This window comes from Trachurus japonicus, chromosome 1 (assembly GCF_045865225.1).
Source record: "Trachurus japonicus isolate A0001 chromosome 1, Traja_1.0".
NCBI lineage: Eukaryota > Metazoa > Chordata > Actinopteri > Carangiformes > Carangidae > Trachurus > Trachurus japonicus.
In genome coordinates, this window is record NC_140907.1 from 18,372,382 (window position 1) to 18,389,530 (window position 17,149).

The window sequence follows — 17,149 nt, forward strand, 5'->3', positions numbered from 1 at the left end:
GTCAGCAGCAGGAGGTGAGACAGAGTGAGACAGAGTGAGGGGTCAGCAGCAGGAGGTGAGACAGAGTGAGACAGAGTGAGGGGTCAGCAGCAGGAGGTGAGACAGAGTGAGACAGAGTGAGGGGTCAACAGCAGGAGGTGAGACAGAGTGAGACAGAGAGCGAGGGGTCAGCAGCAGAAGGTGAGACAGAGTGAGACAGGGTGAGACAGAGTGAGACAGAAAGCGAGGGGTCAACAGCAGGAGGTGAGACAGAGAGCGAGGGGTCAGCAGCAGAAGGTGAGACAGAGTGAGACAGAAAGCGAGGGGTCAGCAGCAGGAGGTGAGACAGAGTGAGACAGAGCGAGGGGTCAGCAGCAGAAGGTGAGACAGAGTGAGACAGGGTGAGACAGAGTGAGACAGAGTGAGGGGTCAACAGCAGGAGGTGAGACAGAGTGAGACAGGGTGAGACAGAGTGAGACAGAGTGAGGGGTCAACAGCAGGAGGTGAGACAGTGAGACAGAGTGAGACAGAGTGAGGGAGAGTGCGGGAGAGTGAGACAGGTTTCTGGTGGACAAAGGAAGTTCTCAGAAACTCAGTGAACCAGGACTGAACACACAGACACACTCAGACGACCCAAAATAATCCGGCAAAATATAAACTCGGAGGAAAACGTGTTTTTCTGGGAAAAGCTGGCGACCTGTTGGGATCAAGTGAATCTCAGTCCTGTTGGCTAATCCTGTGTGTGTGTGTGTGTGTGTGTGTGTGTGTGTGTGTGTGTGTGTGTGTCTGTGAGTGTGTAATGTAAGTGTGAACAACTGTTGTACGACTGACTCGTAGTAGTGTTATTATTCCACAGTGCTGTGTCTGACTGCCGGTCAGTGAGTTACTCTGACCATGTGACCGCTTCCTGTCGTCCACAGGAGCAGTTTCAACCATGCTCATGAAATTCACATTTTTGTTGTGCAGCCGATCATAACGTAGCACTGACACTATTTTTTTTTTTTTTTTTTTACAACTTTATTTATCATTCTTCAATATCCTGTCACTGTCACTTTTATCACTTGTTGTTAGTGACCTTTTATGTCATCACCACGATCTACATGTCTATCCTGAGTCCCTTATTTATTGCTCTACAATATTTATTCTAACTGGTGCAGTATTCTTTTTTTTTCTTTCATATTTTTTGGTTGAGAGAGACAGGAAATGGGGAGGCAGAGAGAGGGGGACATGACATGCACCAAAGGGCCACTGGGGAATTGAACCGGGGCCGGCTGCAGCGAGGACTATCGCCTGCTCAACCCACTGAGCTATATGGCGCCCCTTGCTGCAACATTTAATTTCTATTTAATTTACAAGTACTTTAAATACTGAGGGCCAATTCTTAATGAAGTTTTGTATATATGTGTTTCCCCCATATAGAGTTGAATAAAGTCTTTTCTGATGTTTTCTTCTTTTGTTTCCTCTATATGTTTGACAAGTGTAGTTAGTTAGTAGCGATGTGTGGAAGTAAAAGACGGCTCATTGTCTTATTTGACAAAATAACATCACCTCAGTTAATTAGCAGATGGAGTTGGCTGTGTTGTCTCGTTACCTGAGTTGTAAATAGTAACTGGATTATCTCTCCAGCCCAGATACCATCACTAACATCATGCAGCAGCCCTGTGTGTAAGTGCACAGGCCTAAACCTGAGCTCGGTTTGTTATGAAGATGTGCAACATATTCTGAGATGATAAAACACAGCGGTGTGTGTTTTGACACCAGTGTGTGTTGTTGAGGGATGCTGCTGGTTGCCGAGGTCTTTATCAGATTATTATCATGACTGGTGAGCCACGTGTTACACTGTGGTCATGTGATTGAAGCAAATTGTTTGAGCTGTGTCTTCTGTGGGTTTTTTCAATGCTGTGATTGTGATTAAATGCTCAAGTTTTTACCATGAGTTATTGGTAATTATCGTGTTTGATTTTTTTTGAGTATATTTTCAAAGCTGACGCTTGTTTTGTTGAGTAGAGCTGCTCATGAGGAGAAGAACAATCTGTACATATGTGAGCACAAATGCAGGTGCACACTTCTCCTGCACACTCTCTTAAACACTCACAGACATGCGCGCACAGTATCACGAGTCCAGATGGGAGTGGAGTGGATCAATACAAAGACAGTGGGTCTGGTTGATATCTCTGCTGAATGAGTATCGCTCCCTCTCTGTTCTTTCTTTCTCTCTGTCTTTTTCTCTTTTGCTCTCTTTCCTTTTTCTCCCTCTGTCTGTTTTCTTCTGTTTCACTTTTTTTCTCTCTCTCTCTACGGTTCCCTTTTTCTTCTTTCCTTTCTTCCTCTCCTCTGGTTTTTTTCCTCTTTCTCTCACTCTCTTGTCTGCATGCAAACACACGCACGCACGCACTCACTCGCACACGCAGACACACACACACACACACACACACACACGCAGACACACACACACACAGAGTAATGAACACTTCAAAATCCAAAGCACGATCTTCCTATGGCCTAGTTTTAAGAGCCTCCAATGTCATGCGAGTAAAAAATAGACTGACGGAAAACAATATTGAGATCTGTGGTAACAGAACGAGCCCAGAATCAGCGGAGGCAGGATCACTTTGGCTCTTCGGAGGGTGGTGGCGGTGGTTCTGGCGTGGATTTAGTCTGAAGAAGATAATCTCGCTTGGCCGTTCTGGGCTCACACAGGTGGCTGCGTTTGAGCTGTCTGCGGTAATGGCACACTCCTTAGTGGTGATCCGGAGGTCAGAGCACTCGACTCTTAACACTAACTAGAGATCAGGCTACTCGTACTACGGTCAGTGTGGTCATTATTCAAGAGATCCGGTTTATATATAGTCATCATATCAAACTGGATTCAGTGTGTTGATTTGTCTTAATAATGATCAGAGCCTGAATCTTTACAGTGCTAGAAGTGACCTTTGGATGTTTTACTTTAACACTAATGTGTTTAACCAATTCATTGTTCCTCAGTTGCTAAGATTTTTATGTAGGGCTTTGTATTGAACCTTAGTACTTAAGTGATTAAAAATGATTTAAATCTTAATGCATTATACTCTTTAATTACTCTTTGATTGAAGGTGTCAGATTTATATCACAGTGAAGCTGAATTTAATTTTGAACAAGATATTAATGTATGTTTTGATCAATACTCTTAATGCTAAAAATAGAATAATATTTTTTTATATATATATATTACTGTTCGTACAGGTCTGAAAAAAATGTTTTTGTACTGTAACAGTGTCTCACCAGCACTAATATCACATAAAAGACCCATTTATGTGATTGTGGTTGGTTCTTTCTTTTGGTTTTTGTGGTGGAAACGTTTTCTTGCGGTTCAAGTTGTGTATTATTATATTATTATATTATACAGTATATACAGATGTGGGATATAAGACGTTTAATAATTACTTAAATTTCTCTAAGGATTAAGGGTTAGAAATGCAGTGCAAAGATAGTCATGTGATAATCCACAAGGAACAGCAATCACATATACATTTCTGACAGCTCAGTGAATTAAATGTGAAAGGTTCAAATGCAACAGAGGTTGTTCCCTAATTATTGGGGATGTTTTAGCCTCTAAATTGACACTACTTTGGCATTTTATGAACAGTCAACAATGTAAACAATAGTTTACTTGTGTGCAGAGATGTATTTATTTTGTTAACTTGATATGTTGAGGAAAGATGGCAAAGTTTCAAAAAAGCTGGTCAGTAGAGAAGATGAAATATCACAAATGATGCAATAGATTAAAAGCAGTAAAAGAAAAAAAAAAGTCTGTTACTTTGTGTGTGTGTGTGTGTGTGTGTGTGTGTGTTTTGTCTGGTATTTCATTTGCTTATATGGAAGAGCTTAACACAGTTTGTATCGATCCATTAGGTGGCCATAAGCGTATTGATCACTCTCTGACCTGATTGATGTGAAGTTTGGCCAGTCGGCTGATTGATTAAATGATAATTGCGTGTGTGTGTGTTTTCTTCAGGCGCGGCTGTGGAAGGAAAAGAAAAGGGACACCCGTGAAAGTCTTTGTTACACACACTGAGGAGGAGAGCGTGCCTGAACACAGCTTCAGCCCAGGTGTGTGTTTGCGTGTGTTATATCCGCACGCCATATTCTTACAGCCATCAACTCACCGTGTTTGTGTGTGTGTCTGCGTCTGTGTGCATATGTGTGTGTCTGTGTGATTGGTATGGGGGTGGAGCGTGGGCAAGTGAGTGTGACCTACTTCTGTGCATGGATGTGTGTGTGTGTGTGTGTGTGTGTTCTGCCTATGTATGCGCTGTGGTGTGCACCTGTGTATGTGCTCCAGGAGATGGGGTGATGACCTTTGTGTGTGTGTGTGTGTGTGTGTGTCTGTGAGTGTGTGTGTTCCCTGCATACTTGTATGTAATCCTTTTATACTGACTGTTTCTGTGCTCTCAGGTGATCGTAAGGAGGCAGCAGAGAATAAACGGCCCACACTGGATGGGCCTTTCTACAACACTGAGTCTGCCCCACACAGCTGGTGAGTGAGGGTTTATGAGGAAAACATAGTCTTTTTATCGGTTTGCATATAAGGTTTAACATTTTGCACCAACATCAGTGTGTGTGCTGGCTCAGAAATGGTTAAACACTTCCTGAACGCTCAGCTTTTAGATTTGGAAGAAAATGAATGGATGCTGATCTTTACTCAGCAGGCAAGAGCCTTTGTCTGAGAGCAGCACTTCTGACTCCAGGGCCTCGGGATCTGCCAACCCTATGGTTTTCATTTTAGCTTAATAATCAGAGTAATTTATACCTGAGATGTCACAAATGCACTTGACTAGTCGGATAAAAAACAAATCAGCAGCGTTGTGTGGACTAGGATTAAGAATCACAGCACCAAACCACTGGCATGAGTTTGTATGTGTGTAGTGTTTGTTTTACAAATACAGTGCATTCAGACTTTTTTGGTGCAGCCTTATACTAATATTGGTTGGATTAATCCCCCCCCCCCCCATCAGTTTATGCTGCTCTATACAAAGAGAAAACACTACAGTTCTACTGCTGTACATTTACCTACCTTGCCCAATAGAGCAATTTGTGAACTTGGATCTCAGACACAATATCAACCTTTGACACAACTTTTGATATATGACCCCTTTAAAGATGACGTGTAATAGCAAAACAGAAAAACTACCAGTGCTGCAAGTAATGCTAATTGTCATCACTGTTTCTGACTGTTAGTCAGTTATTTGTTTAAGAAACTGATCCCATAGCAGGACATGTAAAAAAAAAAAGAAGCAAAAATTTCCCAGAGGTATAGGTGAAGCCTGTAAAAAAAAAAAAAAAAAAAGAATTCAGTTTGCAGTGAAATAAAACAGGAAATCCACATACATTGACATTGAAACTGAAATCTGGTATTTATGTTTCATAAATGATTGAAACTGCCATTCAGTTATAAAAATCATTGCCAAATAATCTTCAGTCAGTCATCCAATCATAATAACACTAGAACTGCAGACGGAGAATCTTCCTTACCAAGCATGAAAAGAAGAACATTGTGTGATTAGACCAGAAATAAACCAGCATGTTTTCTGGTGAGTCTTACTGAACCAGTTCCCCACTCTCTTCACCTGCCAGCGGCCCACCGGAGCAGACCCACGACAAAGTCTCCACCGGGTCCAAGACCAGCTCCTGCTCGGCCTCTACACCAGCTCCAGCTCCAACTGCTTCCTCAGCCCGGACCCCGACGCCAGTCCCGGCCCCTGCCCCGGCCACGGCCGCTTCTACCCAGGCCCCATCTCTGACCCCCGCTTCCACGGCTCCAGCAGCTCCGACCCCCTCTGCTCCGGCACCGACAGCCAGCTCCTTCCCCCCCTCCCCCAACTGCCGCATCAGAGAGGTCCACTGTGGCAGCCAGGTGCGGCTGGTCGTTATCGCCATCCGAGACATCACCAAGGGGGAGGAGATCACCGTGGACTACAGTCTGACAGAGTGGGGGGAGAACCTGGTCAGTGCTTTCACAAACAGACACAACACATCACATCTATTTCTATTATTATACTTGTGCGCGCATCTGACCCTCCCCATTAATCATTCTCACTCCTTTAAATCCTTTACACTTTTTAATTTCCTAGTTTAATTTGTCTAACGTTTGTTGAATTCTTAGCCTAACCTGAACCAAACCTAAATTTAACCTCAAATCAAAAACTCAATTTCTGATCTAATTTCTGATTCTTCAGTAGGTCAAGGCAAGGTAATTATCTCTAACTCCTCAATATTCTTCATCTGTCTACTTGGTCCTCAAAAGTATAAAAATACACTCATGCTCTGTGCATTTCTCTGATGACTTCAGACACACAACCATATGTGTATTCACACACTGCTGATCAGCTTCACACACTCACTGTCTGACACACATGTGCACACACACACACACACACACACACACACACACACACACACACACACACACACACACACACACACACACAAGCTCACACTCTCACACTTCACTGCACACACATTCATGCTACACACACACACACACACACACACACACACACACACACACACACACACACACACACACACACAGCTAGGCAAGGCATGGGGTTACCATGGTGATGGCTGAGCTCCAGCTCTCTCTCTCTCTCTACCTATAGTGCTTTAGCAACAGTAACCATGGTTATTACATGGCATCTGTTCCTTTAATGGATCTCATTAGAGTGGATCAATTTACTCAACAAAATTAAGACACCAGAATCTGTTCCAGAAAATTAAATCGAGAAATTTACATCAGAGGTTTAAATGGGGCCGGGGCCACAGGGTAACCTATTTGAACATCTTGAGTGTTGTAGAGATAAAGTCTAAAACACAACATTTTAGGTTTTTGTTATGTGCTGATTGATTTGATTGGTTCTTACTGTTCCAGCCTCATTGATAACCCCGTGCTCTTGCAGTCTTTTGTTTGACTGAGTCCTAATCAACCTCTGTGCTCACGACCAACTGTGGAGGGGTGTCTGTCCTCGTGCTCTCTGAGTGACAGTTCAGGTTGATTGTGATGGCAGACATTAATGAGCAATGCGCCGGTTGTGTTAATATGACTGCTCTGTGTCCCACAGGGTTTCCGTGGTACTGTGTCTCCAGCTCAACACGAGTGTAGCTCTGACACTGAGAATAACAACAATATCAAAAAGGTAAGAGACATCACCTTTGTCCCTGAAAACACACAAAAGTGACAACTAGGCAATTAACATTTTAATCCATTCACATCTAGTTTTGTGGAAGATAAGTCTGCTTGTTCCCGGATTACTTACTGAATTAAAAATTTGCAAGGCATTTTATCCCTAAAATTAATTTGTCAGTGTAGTATCATTGCAATTTAAACAGAGCTGCACCGTTAACTCACAGTATACATTAGCAGCCTATACTTAACAGTAAATACAAACCATGCTTTCTGTTTCTGTATCGCATTTCAAGTGTTACGGCCAAAAGGGGTTCGGCCTTGTTTCTCGTTGCAAAGTAGTAAAAAAGAGCAATGAGACACTGTATCGTCGTATAATACAAACAGCACATCAGAGATCAAATGGTGTCGATGTGGTTGTGATGCACTGCTGTGCCTGCAGGGTGCCGCCTGTCTAGATGTGGGTGGGCAGTGCCGACGTGGGACTCCACATATAGTCATTATCATAAAGCCTTCCTCCCTTTGTTTGATTATGTGCCTTAAGATGTCATTGAGTTTCACTCCTTCAAAGTGAAATAGAATAAGTACCTTAACCTGCTATGCTTAGTGTCAGTCTCATGTATGTCGTCTCTTTGCCTCCTGTCACACTTTTTCAGACAAATCACTGTGGATTCTTCTTCTGTTTACTGCTTTGAAACTTAATAACCGGTAATTAGACAGACAAAAGTTAAATATGCTAATTAACTAAAGTCAGTAGTGTTATTAATAAACTAACTTCCTCAGAAAACAAATTAATGAATTCAAAGTTTGAAAAGTGAAAGCGTAGCTGGAAAGCAAATGTGTTCATTCCCAAATGCGGGGGGGCACAGAGGTGTTGCACGGCCAAAAGTGACGAGGGTAAAACATGGTGAGCCTCTGAGGTAGAATTCATCTGATACCTCAAAAATAAAACTAAACAAGAGTGATCTTATTCTGGCAAGGCCATCAAGATCCAGGTTAGTAAGATTTATTCAGACAGTGAAGCGACACACAAGTACAAGTAACAAGTGGTTGTTATTGAGCAAAAATGTCACTCGAATCCAAAAAAAGAACCACAAAGACACGAGCTCAAGAGCAAGAGATGCTCTCAAATGTAAATGAGAGCCACTACAAATCTGAATTTTTCTACACTTCAACAAAGCTCAAGAGTTTTGTTCTTAATTATTTTATTATTAGTGCAACATGCGGTTTTAGGACGGCAGCTCATGTTGTCCCCCCCTCACTTGCAGGAGGATGAGCCCCTCTCCCTGACATCCCAGCAGCAGCAGCAGCAGCAGCAGCAGCAGCAGCAGCAGCAACAACAGCAGCAGCAGCAGCAGCAGGAGTACGTCACCCCCTCTTGGTCCCTCTCCCCCTCCTCCTCCCCCATCTCCCACTCTGACGCCAGCGATTCGGACGCCGGCGACGAGGACAACACGAGCCCCCGCGGCCGCGCACTACGCCGCCGCAAGAAACGTCGCGGCACTCCTTCAAAGAAAAAGGCGCCCCACCGTATCCCACCCGGGCGGCCACCACTGGTGTCCTCTGCGAGCGCTCCCCCTCACAACCGTCCGCTCCCTCCGTTCCACCCTCCGCCACAGTCCTCCCCCCCCTGCTCCTCTTCAAGTAAGCCTTTGTTCAAAGCTCCGGCTCCTTTGAGCTCCAACAGCGCGAGCGGCGTCAACACGAGCGCCCCCAGGGCGGCGGTGTCCATCGACTCCATGCGGCAAACCTGCGAGTACTGTGGACGCCATTTCCGCTCTCTCGGACGCCACTTAGACAAACACCACGCCCACCAGCCGGAGGTGTGCTCCGCCCTCGTTGAGCGCTACACGCAAATGCCCCGCCTGCACGCGCAGAGCACAAACACAACCACCGCGGCTCACACGCCGACGCAGCAGCAGCAGCAGCAGCAGCCGCAGCAGCACCCAAGGTCGCCCCAGGTCTCCGGACAGAGCCGCGGGTCAGATCTTGCACAGAGTGGCGTCCAGGACCTCTCTATGTCTCCTCCCATTCTGACCGCCGCCAACCAATCCTCCGCCTCCTCTGGAAGGAACTCCACCCCGCCTGTGCTGACCCCTCCGCGAGGACAGAACGCGGTGGCGGTGTCTGTCTTAAAGAGGAGCCCGCCCCCTGTCGCCGTGACGCAGCCCAGGAAGGGAGCAGTGAGGAGGCTTAAGAAAGACAGACGGGAGGACGAGGACGAGGACGAGGAGGACGAAGACGAGGAAGACGTGGAGGTGGTGGAGGTGAAAACTCCCAAAGACGAGGAGGACGTGGAGGTGGTGCGTCCTCAGTCCTTCAGCAGCAAGTCGGCCAAAGAGATGGAGCCACCGAAGGAAGAGGAAGACGGGGAGGAGGAGGACGAAGACGAGGATGAAGACGAAGAGAATGGAGTGATGGAGGTGGACGATGAAAGTGGAGCAGAGGACAAGGAAAAAGACTTGCTGAGGTAACATGAGGTCTTACTCTTGTGTCCAGATTTGAGAGACTGTCAGTGTGTAACATGCAGAACCAAATTCTTTGATAGATAGATGAATAATTTGCGTCCTGCAGTTCCTTCGTATGATCTCTTGATTACACATCGGTTAACAATTACTGCATAAAACACACAGAGAGATACTGAAGATTACACAGCTTACTGCTGACAGCTAAACCCAGAGGTACATTTGTGTAGTTCAGGACAAATCATAGTAGAATTGTATTAAACCAAAGAGGCACATTTAGTCTGGATTGTCTTGCATTGTCCTGACAACCATCGCTGCTGAAAGCAAAACGTTGAAACGATGCTGCCTCAGAGGATTATGGGAATGAGAGTGTTGACAGAGGGAATTAATGCGCTATTTTTTGGCATCTTTGCCACCTTGATTCAGTAACCTGTAACATGCAATCCCCACTGCTACTATACACAATTAATTTGTTGAGATCATGCCAGTTGAGGGTAAAATATTAACTTATGCTCATAGTGTATGAATTACTAAACCACAGGAACAAATTAGAGCTGCAGAGAGCCATCAATTAAGTGATAACTATAGACAAGAAAATTAATTGGACACCAAATGGATAAACATTTAGTTAGTTGCAGCCTCAAGAGTGAGGATTTGATCCTTTTCATCGTCATTCATGACAGTTAACTGAATATTTAAAGTTCACATTTTTTTCTCGATTGTCTTGACATTTCATAGACAAACCAATTAATTGAGAAAACAGCCATTAGATTAATCAAGTATTGAAAATAGTTGTTGTTTGCAGTAGGAAAAACAATGTAAAAGTTCACCTGTGGTACCTGCCTGGCTCTGCAGCAACATGCCATCCAATATATTACTTTACTTTATTTGTTTATTTGAATGGGACAGTGCACATTAATGGACATAAAATGTAAATGTGCCGGATTATAGCAAGAAGCTAAACTGAGGATATTCTCAACAAACAACTTAAGTAAAACAATTTGAATAATTGAATGAACTAATCACTCACTGTCTGTCCGTTTTCAGCAGTTCAGGGCGTCACCACATGCTGCCCCTGCTCTCGTCCCTGTCCTCTCTGGTGCTGTACCTTCGGCGGCTGCAGCACTCGGCTTTCCTGTCCCTGTCCCGGCAGCTTCAGTCGGCCGAGGCCTGGCGCCTTCTCTGCCACTCCAGCCTGGCTCTGCTAATCCTGTACAACCGACGACGCGAGTGCGAGGTCTCCAAGCTTTCCATCGCTGAGTACCGGGCTCGCATCACTCCCCAATGTCCCGTTCCTGTCCCACCTGGCGCCCCTCCAGCTCTCACCCCGCTGGAGGCCTCTCTGTCCCCCTTCGAGCGTCTGGTGCTCCCTCACCTCGCTAGAGTCGGGGTCCAGGGTAAGCGTGGGCGCGTCCAGCCGCTCATCCTCCCGCCTCACTGCGAGCCCTGCCTGGAGCTCCTGCTGCAGACACGGCAGGACGTAGGAGTCGACCCCACGAACCCCTACGTCTTCGCCAGGCCCTACCACTCCCCCGCCACGCCACTCCGAGGCACCGACCTCCTTCGAAGCCTGGCGCGCTCCAGCGGCACCCGCAACCCGCGCGCCCTGACCCAGACCAGGGTGCGGCGCCAAGTCGCGATCCTCACCCAGCTGCTGCTTCTGGGAGAAGGAGAGGAACCCGGGCAGCCGGGAGGCAGCGCCGTGGAGCGGCTGGAGCACTTCCTGGAAAGGGAGTACCATGTGACGCAGAACTGTGCCGGAATTGGCCAAGACCCAGGCCTGATGGGCAGAGTGGGCCGCGTCGTGCTCTGTGGAGAGAGAGACGGAGTGCTGTTTAGAGGAATGAGCCTGAACCACATCTGCCTGGAACTGGATGGTGAGATGGGTGGATGACGGAACGAATGAGTGTGACGGATGTTTTGTCTTGTTGTCCAAAACAAGTTGCATCTTCCCGTTCTTGACGGTGTCAAACAGACCCTGTGTGGAAAAGGATTATAAGCCTCCCTCCAGTCTGTCCGTGTGTCTGTGTGTGAATGGAATTTAGAGGGAACATGGAGATTAGAAACAGATGAGACTAATGAAGTTCTGCTCTTGTTTTTCACTCCTTTCGTAACCTGTTGCCAACCTTTTGTCCTTCCTCCCTCCCTCTCTCTCCAGTTATGTCAGGAAACTCTGCAGACTCGTACTCAGAGGGCGAGTCTGACGCGGAGCATGTGAAGGAGAAACCAGAGGTTCCACCTCCTGCTCCGGCTCCGGCTCCGATCCCGACACCCACCCTGCTGTACGTCAGGAAGGGCAAGAACAACGGGCGCGTGGGACGACCAAAGAAGCTCAAGAACACCCAGGCACCACCTCTGCCTCCGCCGCTGCCACCCGCAAACCGCAGGAGAGGCTCAGGTCAGCCCAAATCAGGTTTGTTTGGGTTTCAAGTAAAAGTGTGTGAAAAGAAAACAGAGAACAGCATCAAATAAATTGCAGGAAAAGAACAAAATAAATACAGAAAAATAAGCATGTGAGATTAGAAGTCATCACAGTCACACCAGAGGAGCAAAGGTCAAAGAAAGAAAATGAGACAATATAAAAAATAAAAAAAAACACAGCCATAATCAAATACTGCAGAGAAAACAAAAACAATAAATGAAACGAGAAAAACAGGACAAAGAAAAATAAAAGGGAAATGCTTAGTAATCTCCTTGTGTGTATACAAGCTGAGAGGGAAAACAGCATCACATCAAGCTGTTTGGTTTGTCTGACAGATTCCTAGTCAGTATTTGAGGATGAAGCACAAGGTGGACTTGTCGTTTATCATACAAGGAAGGTTCATTGGTCAACAAGCAGCACACGGCTGTGAACACTCAACAGAAAACTAAAAACATGTACAAGCTCAGAATTTCCCCACTTAACAAAACAACGTCTACCTGCTGCTGCATTCAGTATCTCACTCTTTATTACTTTAGCTGTGATGCAGACTGATTTGTAAATGTTACTGTTGGGTTCTCTGCTTATAATGAAAAACAATCAGGACTGTATAGATCAATACACATACTATATCCTATACGATATTCAGTATACAGTGATTTCAGTTTTCTTAATTAATTGTAAATCTGACCAATTAAAAAAAAAGGGTTATACATAAACGAACTGAGAAATTGTAGGGACTTTGACGGATGAAGATCTAGGCCACTTCCAATCAGATCTAGGTCATTTTCAATCATGTACAGAGTCAAACTGTGCTGTAACATCAACATTATAAGAAACTGAAAACAAAGTCTAATGGTGATATTATAGCCTTTTTGCTTTATTCTAACTATGGGGTTGATGTGGGTGGTGAAACCTCAAAGTATACACAGAACATTTTCTGTCCTAAAATGAAACTTGATTTTTTTTCTTAACATTTGAAGTAGTCACAACATGCCTGGTGTTGAAGTATTATGATGAGTTTAAACTGTGTTGTTAGGCAACTGATAAAAAACAGTTTTACTCAAGCAGCAAATGTGAAAAAAAGTTGTGACTAAGAGTGGAAGTAGAGTTTTTTTTTAAATTTCACATCACATCTCACTTAATCAGGGTGCTTTATAGGAGATGTATATTAAATCAAACACAGCTTATACTGTAGATGCCCCGTACCAAGCCAGAGTCCTTATCAGATATATAATGAGAGCTACATACCTGGGTGGGCAACCTCCAAAGTGAGTTTCAGACAATATCAGCTTCATATTAATTAGCAAGGTATCTGAGGATCTGAGTACAAAAACATCAGATACTTTGAACTCTGTGGCGTAGATGATCAAAAACACATCCAGAATGTGTGGAAAAATTACGTCTGTAGGTATTAAATATTTATCCATAGACAGGTGTGAACTCAACTGCATTAACAGGGTTCTTACGGACCCTTAAAAAGTCTTAAAAGGCATTGAATTCATTAATCTAAAAACAAGGCCTTAATTGGCATTAAAATGTCTTAAATCAATTTTTCAAAGGTCTTAAAAATGTCAACATTTGGTAAGTGGGATTTTGTGATTATAATTAGTCTCAAATCTCAAAATAATTGGTAACATTCTGACATAGAGAAGTTAGTGGCGGCCGTCAACGCTAAATTTCTTACCGCCACCAGCTCCCAAATCAGTTTTTTTTTCCCCCCAATCATTCATGTAGCAGTCACTTTACCTTGGACCACATAGGAAAGTGGGTAAAATTGTCCCTAACCCTATGTAATAGATGTGGTGATGTTTTCTTTGTTTTTTTTTGCATTTGTGTTTATTGTGAAGTCGGTCTTAAATTTCATTTCAAGCGGCATTAAAAACGTCTTAAAAAGTCTTAAATTTAAGTTGGCTTAAGCTGTAGGAACCCTGATTAAAAGAACAGAGAAAAAAAAGAACTGTGACTTCTGATGTCTGTGCAAAGTGATGGGAGGGGGAACTGTTGGAGGTCTCGCCGCCTTCAGGCCAACTCGTATGTAAATCTGTAACAATATGAATCCCTCCTCTTCTTGTAGGAAAGCGAGGTGTGCTGAAGCGTCCCTGGTCAGAGGCGGAGCGTGCGGCCGTTGAGGAGCACCTGACTCGAAACATCACCGAGCTCAGAGTCCCCGCCAAAGCCGACTGCGAGCGCTGCCTGCAGCAGTGCCCCCTGCTGGTCAGCAACCACCGCGACTGGCGAGCCATCAAGTTCTACTGCCACAACCGCATTCAGCTGCTGAAGAAGAACCAGCGGCGTGAAAACGACCCACAGCCCCTCACTGTCTGCTGAGAGGGGGGGTATTCAGGAGGGAGGGGGCTGTGGGAGGATGGACGTCTGTGGAGCAGCCGATCGGCGCAGACTCTCAAATGGTACCCTGCTGCCCAGGAAATGCACTAGTTTTGAGAGGACAGTCATGAATTAGTTTGTTTTTGACACGGCTTCTAATTTGACATCTTATGGCATTTTCATTTCGAGCCACAAGAGAACAGAAATTTTAATTCACCATTTCGCTGCTCTACTTAAAGGTCTTAAGAAAAAAAAAAAAAAACGACACTAGAGTCTATGTGGTGCTCCTGTTTTAAGGGTTTCAATGCAAGTCTTGTCAAAAGCAGTGCACTTGGACGGGTGCCGTTTGAGACATGCCTTGGGGGACTTTGGAGACCATGGCACTGGCAGCAGCCTGTGTTGTGTTGTATATGGACATTTTGTTTATTCTCCTTCCATAACGGATACACTAAACTGAAATGTAAACAAGGGAGGTAACTGAGCCCTACAGTGTTGTTACATATGAACGTCGTGAAGTAGCATTAGTGTTTTATGCACTTGGAGACGTTAATAGGACAAATGGCCTGAGTCTGGGCCACACTTTTCTTAATAGTGGCTTTATGATTAGAGTAGGCCTAACTAACGCTAACATAGCAGAATAGCCTCAAACAAGCTAGTTCCTCTTTTTTCATACAATTGACTGTGCAGTTCTGACTTTGGTTTCAATATATTTGGACCTTAATTTACATGTGAGGTACTAGATGATGAATGAGCTACACTTTTGCAGTTACAATGAAGATTTTTTTTTGTTTTGTTTTGTTTTTTATTATTGAAATGAAACACATGACCATAATCTTTTGTGGGTTTCATGACAGAGACAATTAAATGGCATCAGAATGTTGTGAAGTTACGTTTTAATACCTAAGATGGTTAGATATACAACACAGTCCAAGAAACATACTCTAAGAGCTGTTGACCTCGTCCTTTTTTTCCCCCATTAAGAGACGCCCAGGATGTCAACCGCTACCATTTTCCCCAGAGGAACAGTATGTTCATGTTTCCTGTAGTTCGTTGTTTTTCTGCCTGTTGCACATTTGTTATTCAGAGAAGTTAAAAAAAAGGTGCTACAGGCCAATAAGCTGGATATCACTTTATATGTGTGGAGAGGAGATGCCATGGTTGTGTTTCTTAAAAAAGTGGGCATTTATCTGAGAAGTGATTGTTCTGTGTCACCATGTTTGTTGCGTTGTCTGTGTCGTCTGTGTCGTCTTCTTTCCCAATGGCTAGAGCTCCTCTTCTCCTTTCCCAGCCACACTACACGGTTTGCAGCTCGACCAGATTTTTGGTTTCTCTTCAGTGTTTCTGGAAATCTGTGTCCATTGGACTAAAACCTCCATGAAACCTCAAGACAGATACTTGAAGTTATTTAAAACCTTTTGCAGAATCTTTATGTTCTTTCTTGCTCTAGCCTTGCCAGTTACATTGTACATAACAAATATATTATCATTATGCTAACTGGTTGTTTGTGCTAGACTATATGTAGCTTTTTTCCATTTCTGAGTTATTGCTATCTGTACATAAGCCTGTTTGTAAATACTCCTCAGAGAAACAAAGAAAAAACACAATGTATGACATGCCTTGGTTATTGTGTTATGTTTTTTCTTTTTTTATAAGTCTTATAAAAATGTAAAGCTCTGTTTTTTGTGTCGTGGTCATTTATTTCAGTTAATTTAAATGGAAAATTGGTTGTGTTATTAATCCAAATTGTTATAGCTGTGTCTCCTACATGCAGTTCAGCATTTAAACAACTAGATGGCAGCGTTGGTTCATAAACAGATCGAAGAAATCAGTGCGAGTGCAAGTAGTTCTGAGAACATTACAGTAATAGATTTTCAAGTGGTTATCGACGATGTGCTTCTTACCTGAATTGAAACTATTCAGTGGATGCATGCTTTCGGAGTCTGACTCATCTACCTGAGAAAGCAGCATGAATCTGGTTCAGGGTTATATTTCTTTACTTGGCCAATGCTGCTTCTGCTCCTTGACTACAATGAATCATCTTCTCTTTCAATTTGGGAGGAAGAACCACCACGAATTCACATCAGATTCTACACAGTCACAGTGTGTGTGTGTGTGTGTTCTTGTACATGCTACGTTGTGAGGACCGGAACGAGTTTTTAACCAACAGTGAGGACATTTTTGGGAAGTGAGGACATTTTGGCTGGTCCTCACTTTTTCCAAGGGCTGTTGGAGGGTTAAGACTTGGGTTAAGACGTTAGGTTATAATTAGGTTTAAATTAGGTTTAGAGTAATGGTTAAGTTTAGGCATTTGTTTTGGATGGTTAAGGTTAGGGTAAGGGGCTAGGGGATACATTATGTCAATGAGTGAGGTGCGCGTTTATCCAAATACACACACACAAAATGAAAACGTCTTGTTAGCATTGATGGCTTTTGACTGTGAGTGAAGGTCAGCACAAGTCTGCCTGAACTGTGCAGAAGATGTCACTTATCAACATAGTTTCCCTCACACACTGTCAAATCATAAATACCTATACTGCTCTGAAAAAACCCCAGACCAGATCAGCATCTCTACAGGCAGCCGTTCAATTCCAGTTTCTGTTGAATTTCAACAGAAGCACAACTCATTCTACTTAATGAGACACTGATTAGGTGATCACCTGTGATAAAAAAAAAAAAAAAAAAAATTGGAGTTATTCCACCGATGTTGATTTCTAAACTCTTCCTAAGTAAAGAAAAAAGAGTATTGTGTTGTTTATAAGTGAATATGAACTTGTTTTCTTTGTATTTTTCGAGATCTGG

At 43.9% G+C, this 17,149-nt stretch overlaps 1 protein-coding gene across 9 annotated transcripts in view; it reads left to right on the forward strand.

Annotated features, from left to right (window-relative positions):
• LOC146991746 (uncharacterized) overlaps nucleotides 1–16,025 on the forward strand; it is a 21,183-nt gene extending 5,158 nt beyond the window's left edge. Inside the window, exons 2-9 of one of the 9 annotated variants that reach the window (XM_085778249.1) lie at nucleotides 3,974–4,068; nucleotides 4,414–4,495; nucleotides 5,593–5,962; nucleotides 7,077–7,169; nucleotides 8,452–9,608; nucleotides 10,651–11,480; nucleotides 11,762–12,016; nucleotides 14,100–16,025. In XM_085778249.1, the coding sequence (XP_085634375.1) occupies nucleotides 3,974–4,068; nucleotides 4,414–4,495; nucleotides 5,593–5,962; nucleotides 7,077–7,169; nucleotides 8,452–9,608; nucleotides 10,651–11,480; nucleotides 11,762–12,016; nucleotides 14,100–14,353 (3,136 nt within the window). In that variant the 3' untranslated portion in view covers nucleotides 14,354–16,025. Of the gene's footprint in view, nucleotides 1–3,973; nucleotides 4,069–4,413; nucleotides 4,496–5,592; nucleotides 5,963–7,076; nucleotides 7,170–8,400; nucleotides 9,609–10,650; nucleotides 11,481–11,761; nucleotides 12,017–14,099 lie in introns of all 9 variants that reach the window. The other 8 variants (XM_085778188.1, XM_085778221.1, XM_085778196.1 and 5 more) reach the window with 8 other exon arrangements.
• Nucleotides 16,026–17,149: the final 1,124 nt, after the last annotated feature.